Below are 9,334 nucleotides of genomic sequence, written 5' to 3' on the forward strand. Positions count from 1 at the left end.
CCAGCTTCTTCCTTCACCAACATGCAAGTTCTTTTCCTTCCATGACAGCTAGAGAGGCAGATGGGAGAGGCAGGTGCGGCCTTCATTGTCAGTAGTCCCAATGTGAAAAGGGGCAGCACAGTCATTTAAACTGATCCAACGTCTTTCCAAAGTTAAACAGCTAAAATAAGTAAAATAAGAAAGCAATGCTTGTGGAATGTACAGTGCATATTGGCAGTGTAGGCCTCATTATGATTCGCCTGCTTGCTTCTCCTCTTCAATCGTTTCTTCGGAAGGCAGTGGATTTTTTCTCTTGCTTTCAGTCTTCTTAAATTTCGATTTATTGAATTTCTCAATCTTGGCCATATCGGGTTTATCAGACATGGCTGCTGAGGAAGCCGAGGGAGGCGCACAAACGAGAGAAGAGTTCAATCTGCTCAGTGACCACCAGGAATCATCATTTTTAATGGCCACACTAGATGGACTACCATTCTTTAATTAACTAGCTACCTACACATGAACACTTAATAGTCTTTCCAAATTTTCAATATTAACTGAAATATTGGAATGAACTTCCTTGTACATACATCTTTCTCTGAAGTGTATAATTGCTTCCTTAGAATAAATTGTTAGGGTTGAGATGACTGGATTACAACCTGAGTATATGTTACATGCTGCTTTATGACACCAAAATGCCCTCCAAAAAGGAGGCACTAGTTTATATCCACTTGCTGGCTAAGTTTTAAGTTCTCTTTTTTAAGATTTTATTTATTTATTTTTAGAGAGGGAAGGGAGGGAGAAAGAGAGAGAAGAAAAACATCAATGTGCAGTTGCTGGGAGCCGTGGCCTGCAACCCAAGCATGTGCCCTGACTGGGAATCAAACCTGCGATGCTCGATGCTTTGGTTCGTGACCTGCGCTCAATCCACTGAGCTGTGCCAGCCAGGGCTAAGTTTTAAGTTCTTAAGAGTAGAAAATAAATGTTAGTTTGATCCTTTTTTCCTTTAGGATGGAAAAGGTAGAAACACACGAAATGCTAACATGCCTAGATTTAAACAGCAAGCATGTGTGAATATATACAGACATACCCCTAAAAGCACTGCAAATCAATTCAGTTGAACTCAATTCCATAAACAATCACTAAGTACATACTATATGCAAAGATAAGGCTAGCTTCTTGAGCAAAAATATGAGAAGTTATGAACTCAATGTTCATAATACTCATACTCTAGTAGGACAATTTCCTTGGCTACAGAGATTTATCTTTGCTTAGGCCTGCATGATGAGAAAGGACCCTAAATGTTTACTACTAAAAGGGCACTGACTCCTACATTAAATCTGGTAAAACTTGAAAGATATAAATGAAGTCTTTCTCCCTCCCTTGTTCCCCAGATGTACTACCACCTATTGTTCCCTTCTCCACAGGTTATCACTGTTACTGATTTCTTGTATATCTTTCCAGAAAATGCTCTGCATATAGGTATACAGGCATATGCTTAAGCAGGCAAAAACATTAATTGTCCACTCATTGCTTACTCATTCAAGCAGATTTTAAAATACAATAGTATTATACTTACACATGATTTGCAAATTACTCTTAAAATTATACCTTGGAAATTGTTTCATTATATAGTCATATAGAGTTGCTTTATTTATTTATTTTTTAAAAGATTTTATTTATTTATTTTTAGAAATGGAAGGGAGGGAGATAGAGAGAGAGAGAAACATCAATGTGTGGTTTCTGGGGGTCATGGCCTGCAACCCAAGCATGTACCCTGACTGGGAATCAAACCTGCGACACTTTGGTTTGCAGCCTGCACTCAATCCACTGAGCTACGCCAACCAGGGCTGCTTCATTTATTTTTTAACTTGGAGATCATTTCATAGCCCACTCTTAGGGAGCTGCTTCATTCTTTTATTTTTATCATCTACGCAATTTTCCATTGCATGAATATATTTAATCAATACTCTATTGATTGACCCCTAAATTGGTTCCAATATTTTGCTAATACAATCCTGCAAAAACACCCTTCTAGATAGTGACATCATTTTTGGAATAAGAAATGACTGTATAAAGGTAGTAATGGTTGGTTTCAAATCAAGTTAGTAAGTACTTGGTAGAGACATTTCTTGAGTAATAGATGAATATTAAAAGTACAAAGCATATATGAGAGTATACAAGGGGGGGTGCCCCCAAAATGAATTGTCTTCTGGAGGGCAGGTCCCTTGAAATACAGGCTTCCTCCACTAGGTGAGTGTTTAGGGACTCATCTGTATCAGTGTACCACCTGGCATTGTTGTGAGAAGCTGCGTTGGGCTTCAGTGAGTTTTTTTGAAGGCTCTTTCAACACATTTGTCCATTCCATGATGGGTGATTTAGACGTGCAGCTGCCCACACAGCACTGAGTATTCAGCAGTTTTTGACCAAAAAATGGTGTGACCCCTGTGCCCCACTCCCCTCCATTTACCTGATCTTACGCTGAGTGACTTTTTTTGTTTACTGGGATAAAAAGTACCCAAAAGGGAAAGCTTTTGCTGATGTGGATGAAGTGAAACAAAACAACACAAAGGCAGAAGCACTAAAAGATATCAAAATTGACCAGTTCAGAAACTGTTTAAAACAATGGGAAAAAAGTCTTGATGGGTGTATTGCATCAAATGAAGAGTACTTTGAAGGTGACTGAAGTTTAAACACATAAGAATAAATACACAATTTTTAATAAATAAATTCCAGGGTTTGTTTGGGTCCCCCCTCACATGCTGTGTCTGAGATATATTCCTCCAAACGACAGAAAACCATAAAAGCCAACAGGAAATCTCCACCCACTTAGTCAGACTACTTAGGAGGAATAAATAGATAGGCCTTATTCAGTGTTTTCTAGGTCCACAATGGAGCTTTGTCACATTAATAGCGAAAACTTATTGTACAGTCCATGCCTCGGCACTAAGAACTTCCTCTAGAAAGTTTGGATCTAGGAATATAGACATACAAATATTCATCTGTCACACAAATAATTCATCAAAAGGCCATTGGACACACATGCAGAGGAACAGATATCCTTTCACCCTTCCCATTGATTTTTTTAGACTTCATTTTGAAATAATTACACTTAGAAAAAAGTTTCAAGAATAGTACAGGAGACTCCCACACACTCTTTATTCAAATTTACTATTTTTTAACAGTAGCCACATTTCTTCTCCCTTTCTTCCTTTCTCTCTCTGTCTCTTTCATTTTATATGCGTGTGTGTGTATTTTTTTATTTCAAGTTTTTAATTAAAGCTGTGTATAAGATTACATTATTCCTGCATTTTCTCAATTGTTTCTTCCTTGTATTTGCCCTTTTCCTTTCCTACTTGGCGATATTTGGGCTTTACGTTCAAGGATCTTTTTGCAGTCTTTGTCCAGTTTTAGTCTAGTGATAACCACCTTGCTGGGGTGAATGCCCACGTGAATGGTTGTACCATTAGCTTTCTCCTGCTGCACTCATTCTGTGTAGATGACATATTTCTTCCTGTAAACTTGGACTACTTTGACAATTTGCTGCCCTTTGTAATGTCCTCACACAACCTGAATTTCATGATCCTTTCGGATGGGCATGGATCGAACATTGTACTTCTGTCTCAGCTTTTCGGAAAGAGGAGAAGACATAATCTTCCTGCAAATGTAGGAAGGTGCATTGAAATGCCTTTTATGGTTCTTGCTCTGGTCAGAATTCACAAAGGGATTGAACTTCATTTTGACTGCTGGCACCTCAGCGATGGCTGCAAAAGGGCTATGTATTTTATTTTTTAAAATTGTGTATTCTTTTTTATTTTTTAGAATATATTTATTGATTATGCTATTACAGTTGTCCCATTCCCCCTTCTTTTTTCCCTCAATCCTGCACCCCATCACCCACTCACATTCCCCACCCCCTTAGTTCATGTCCATGGGTTGCACATACAAATTCTTTGGCTTTGACATTTTCTATACTATTCTTAACCTCATCCTGTCTATTTTGTACCTACTATTTACGTTCCTTATTCCCTCTACCTTTTCTCCCTTTCTCCCCTCATCTGCTCCCCACTAATGACCCTCCATGCGATTTCCATTTCTGTGATTCTGTTCCTGTTCTGATTCTGTTCCTGTGATTCTGTGAACCCGCCTCACAGGAGAGTTCGTTTGCTTAGTTCGTTCTTGTTTTTTTTTAGGTTCCATGGTTGATAGTTGTGAGTTTGTTGTCATTTTACTGTTCTTGGGTTTTGTTTTGTTTTGTTTTGTTTTTTTTTGTTCTTGGTTTTTTATCTTTCTCTTTTCCTTAGATAAGTCCCTTTAACATTTCATATAATAAGAGCTTGGTGATGATGAACTCTTAAATTGAGCTTATCTGGGAAACAGTTCACCTGCCTTTTCATTCTAAATGATAGCTTTGCTGCATAGAGCAATCTTGGATGCAGATCCTTGCCTTTCATGACTTTGAATACTTCTTTTCAGCACCTTCTTGCTTGTAAGGTCTCTTTTGAGAAATCAGCTGAGAGTCTCATGGAAACTCCTTTGTAGATAACCGTCTCCTCATCTCTTGCTGCTTCTAGGATTCTCTACTTCATTTTTACCTTGACTAATGTAATTATGATGTGCCTTGGTGTGTGCTTCCTTGGGTCCAAGTTCTTTGGGACTCTCTGAGCATCCTGGACTTCTTGGAAGTCTATTTCCTTTGCCAGATTAGGGAAGTTCTCCATTATTTTTTTCAAATAAGTTTTCAATTTCTTACTCCTCCTTTTCTCCATCTGGCACGCCTATGATTTGGATGTTGGAATGTTTAAAGTTGTCCTGGAGGTTCCTAAGCCTCTCCTCATGTTTTTGAGTTCTTACTTCTTCATTGTGTTCTAGTTGAATGTTTATTTCTTCCTTCTTGTCCAAAACTTTGATTTGAGTCCCAGTTTCCTTCCTGTTACTGTTGGTTTTGCATTTTCCTTTATTTCACTTTTCATAGCCTTCACTTTTTCCTCTATTTTGTGACCATACTCAACCATTTCAGTGAGCATCCTGATTACCAGTGTTTTGAAGTGTGCATCTGATAGGTTGGCTATCTCTTCATTGCTTAGTTGTATTTTTCCTGGAGCTTTGATGTGTTCTTTCATTTGTGCCATTTTTTTTCTTACTGCTCACCTGTTTTGTAGTAAGGGGTGGAGCCTTAGGTATTTGCCAGGATGGAGCAACCCACATTGCTGCACTGTGGCTCTGTATGTGGGGGAGGGGTTCAAGAGGGAACAGTGCTGCTTACTCTGCTCTGGACAGGCTTTCTCCACTTCCTTCACTACCCACAAGCAAATTGGGCTCTTCTGGTGCTGCTTCCTGGGTGAGTGAGTTTGTGTACATTCTTGTACCCTGTGGGTCTCTCCAAAGAATTCTCCTGTGAGGCTGGGAGTTTCTCCCACTACTGCAACCCCAACAGGATTTTTAGTGAGAGGTTTTGAGGCTTTATTTCCCGTGCTGGAATCCTGGGTTGCGTGATCTGTCTCACTCCCCAGTTGTTCTTCCTTGTTTATCCACACACAATGTGGGACTTCCCAGTCCACCCGCTATCACCTCACCTGGTCCAAGAGCCACTGCCTTGCTTGCTCCAGTCCTCCAGCTGCCACCTTGCTGCAAATCCTCTCTGCCCCAGCTGCCCTTCTCTGCCATTCCTGTCCATCTGGATGAATGTTTCTTCTTTAACTCCTTGGTTGTCAAACTTCCATACAGTTCAATTTTCTGGCAGTTCTGGTTGGTTTTTTTTGTTTGTTTTTAAAGTTGTTGTTGTTGACTTGTGGCCAAGATGGAGGCGTAGGTAGATGCACTGCACCTTCTCGCACAACCAAAAGAAGGACAACAACAATTTAAAAACAACAACAAAAAAAAACCACCCAGAAATGACAGAAAACCGAACTGTATGGAAGTCTGACAACCAAGGGGTTGAAGAAGACGCACTCATCCAGATGGATAGGAGGGGCAGAGATGGGCAGCCAGGAGGAGAGGACTCACAGCAAGATGGTGGCTGGAGAACTGGGGTGGGCTAGGCAGCAGCTGGGGGACCCAGCAAGGCGGTGGCTAGTGGAGCAGACAGTCCCACATTCACTCACAGATACGGGAGAAACAACTGGGGAGCGGTATGAAATGTGCAACCCAGGACTGGAGCTTGGCAAATAAAGCTTGAAATTTCTGATTGAAAACATCTGTGGGAGTTGAGGGCAGTAGTGGGAGAAACTCCCCGCCTCACAGGAGAGTTCGTTGGAGAGACCCACAGGGTCCTAGAACATACGCAAACCCACCCATGTGGGAATCAGCACCAGAAGGGCACAATTTGCTTTTGTGAAGCAGGGGAAGTGACTGAAATCTGGCAGAGAGTGGACCAAGTGCCATTGTTCCCTCTCAGACCCCTCCCCCATAAACAGTGTCACAACCCAGCAACTAGGTTGCCCCACCCTGGTGAACACCTAAGGCTGCGCCCCTCACTATGTAACAGGTGCATCAAGACAATAAAAAAATGGCCCAAACGAAAGAATAGATCGAAGCTCCAGAAAAAATACAACTAGGCAACGAAGAGATAGCCAACCTATCAGATGCACACTTCAAAACACTGGTAATCAGGATGCTTGCAGCATTGGTTGAGTTTGGTCACAAATTAGATTTAAGAAATGAGGGCTATGCTAAGTGAAATAAAGGAAAATGCACAGGGAACCAATAGTGATGGGAAGGAAACTGGCACTCAGATCAACGGCGTGGACCAGAAGGAAGAAAGAAAACTCCAACCAGAAGAAAATGAAGAAACAAGAATTTTTAAAAAATGAGGACAGGCTTAGGAACTTCCAAGACATCTTTAAACACTCCAACATCCAAATTATAGGGGTACTAGAAGGAGAAGAGGTAGAGAACAAGTGGAAAACTTACTTGAACAAATAATAAAGGAGAACTTCCCCATTCTGGCAAAGGAAATAGGCTTCCAGGAAGTCCGGGATGCTCAGAGAGTCCCAAAGAACTTGGACCCAAGGAGGAACACATCAAGGAACATCATAATTACATTAGCCAAGGTAAAAATGAAGTAGAGAATCCTAGAAGCAGCAAGAGATGAGGAGACAGTTACCTACAAAGGAGTTTCCATGAGACTCTCAGCTGATTTCTCAAAGAGACCTTGCAGGCAATAAGGGGCTGGAAAGAAGTATTCAAAGTCATGAAAGGCAAGGACCTACATCCAAGATTGTTCTATCCAGCAAAGCTTTCATTTAGAATGGAACGGGAGACAAAGTGCTTCTCAGATAAGGTCAAGTTAAAGGAGTTAATCATCACCAAGCCCTGATTATATGAAATGTTAAAGAGATTTATCTAAGAAAAGAAGATAAAAATATGAACAGTAAAATGACAAACTCACAGCTATTAACAATCACACCTAAAACAAAACCAAAAGTAAACTAAGCAAACAACTAGAACAGAACAGAACCACAGAAATGGAGATCACATGGAGGGTTATCACTGAGGGAGTGGGAGGGTGAGAGAGAGGGAAAAGGTACAGAGAATAAGTAGCATAGATGGTAGGTAGAAAATAGACAGGGGGAGAGTAAGAATAGTATGGGAAATGTAGAAGCCAAAGAACTTATATGTATGAACCATGGACATGAACTAAAATGGGGGAATGTGGGTGGGAGGGGGTGTGCAGTGTGGAGGGGAGTGAAGGGGGAAAATGGGACAAGTGTAATAGAATAATCAATAAACTATATTAAAAATTGAAAAAATAGAAATAAATTAAAGTTATTGTCCTTTTGGTTGTGCGGGGAGGCACTGTGTATCTACTTATGCCTCCATCTTGGCTGGAAGTCTGTGTGTTTGTTTGTATACACATATAATTTTATATATAATTATGTATATGTAATATTTATATTTAATATGTTGGGTCAGCTAAATAGTCCATATGTTTTTTTCATAAAATAAAAGACATTTTGTATTTTTCTAATAACTGGGTTTATTGGATATTTTGAGTATTTTGGCTATCTCCTGTGTGTATAATATTGACTATTCTCAATTAATGTCTCTAGTTGATCGCTATCAACTTCAACCTGTGTACCAGACTGTGGAGCACCATCCAGCAAGAAATCTCCAGCATGAGACTTTGCAAACCACTATTGACATGTTTCATCAGTCACAGCACCTTCCCCATAAACAGCACAAAGTCTTTTTTGTGTTGTAGTTGCATTTTTACTTTTCTTGAAACAATAAAGCATAATATGCCAAAAATGTTGCTTACTTTCTTCTATCTTAAATACTTAAAATGGCTACAGAAAAGCTCACCAATTTTGATAAGTTTTTTTAAAAAATGCACGCTGATCTGACAGCTGTCATAATACAATCTAACAAAAAAATTTTTGAATGACGTTAAAGACAACCAAGTACTACTAGAGCCATCTTATGGAAAAAAAACAAATGAACCTTTTGGCCAAACTGATATAATATATAAGGTTTTTTTTCCTGAATTATTTGAAGTAGGTTACATATATAATGTCTCTATAGCCCTCGGTACTTCAGTATATACTTCCTAAAAAACAAGGATATCCCATTGATATGGAGGGAAAGACTGACCTCGCTACTTCCAATTATCCTTTCAGGGATTGTGGACTTTAACAGCTAGAAAGAACCAGAAGGTACCTAGTTCAAACTCTTTTTTTACACATAGGGAAACCCAGAGTTAGTAAATGAGTCATCCAAGGTCACATTGGGAAAATATCTCCTCTTCTGGCACTCAACAAGGTTTTAGGGATCATTTGGTCCAAACTGTTCAATAAATTTTACAAATGAGGATAGTATGGCGCAGAGAACATACATGATTTGTCTAAGGCTACATAGGAAGTCACCTGCCTGGATTTCATAGGAAGCTATATATCTTTGCTAAGAGGCTCAAGTAGAAGACTAATTTTCTTGAATGCACACTCAGTGAATAAGCTAAGTGAATAGCTAATGTTTTTGCCTGCCCAGCAATCCTTCCCCCTTCTTCTTGCAGGAGCTCTGGGAAAACGTCCCTCCTCCATTGGGTACAGAGTTAATGGGACTGTTCCTCAAAGTGCCTCATCCTTGTGGCCATGAAATGTGCATGTAACCCAACCTAGGTCAATGATCTCTGGGGTATTTGAGTTTTGAGTATAGGGTCTCAAGGACTGAAAAATTGTGATCTGATTCCTTCTAAAGGTGATGCCCTGAAGAGGGTGGTTATTAGCTTTGGTTGCTTATCTGCTCTGCTTCCCCATCCTACCTGAGACATTCTTCTTCAGCAGTTATTTTCATTCTCACAGGTACCACCATATGTTTCCAATAATTTTCATAGACTTAAATTGGCCAGGGTTAGATTTTG

The 9,334-nt window shown here is 39.8% G+C and overlaps 1 protein-coding gene and 1 pseudogene across 1 annotated transcript; both read right to left on the reverse strand.

The window, feature by feature from the left end:
• Positions 1 to 213: 213 nt before the first annotated feature.
• LOC114502021 (thymosin beta-4-like) lies at positions 214 to 449 on the reverse strand. The gene has a single exon (XM_036030948.1). The coding sequence runs from the start codon at positions 361 to 363 to the stop codon at positions 229 to 231; it is 135 nt and encodes a 44-aa protein (XP_035886841.1). The 5' UTR covers positions 364 to 449; the 3' UTR covers positions 214 to 228.
• Positions 450 to 3,224: 2,775 nt separating this feature from the next.
• Positions 3,225 to 3,746, reverse strand: LOC114501901 (annotated as a pseudogene).
• Positions 3,747 to 9,334: the final 5,588 nt, after the last annotated feature.

Source organism: Phyllostomus discolor, chromosome 7 (genome assembly GCF_004126475.2).
Source record: "Phyllostomus discolor isolate MPI-MPIP mPhyDis1 chromosome 7, mPhyDis1.pri.v3, whole genome shotgun sequence".
In the NCBI taxonomy this organism is placed as follows: domain Eukaryota; kingdom Metazoa; phylum Chordata; class Mammalia; order Chiroptera; family Phyllostomidae; genus Phyllostomus; species Phyllostomus discolor.

Excerpts from the sequence above, each read along its gene's own strand:
- LOC114502021 (XM_036030948.1), bottom strand. The coding sequence starts at position 363 with ATGTCTGATAAACCCGATATGGCCAAGATTGAGAAATTCAATAAATCG.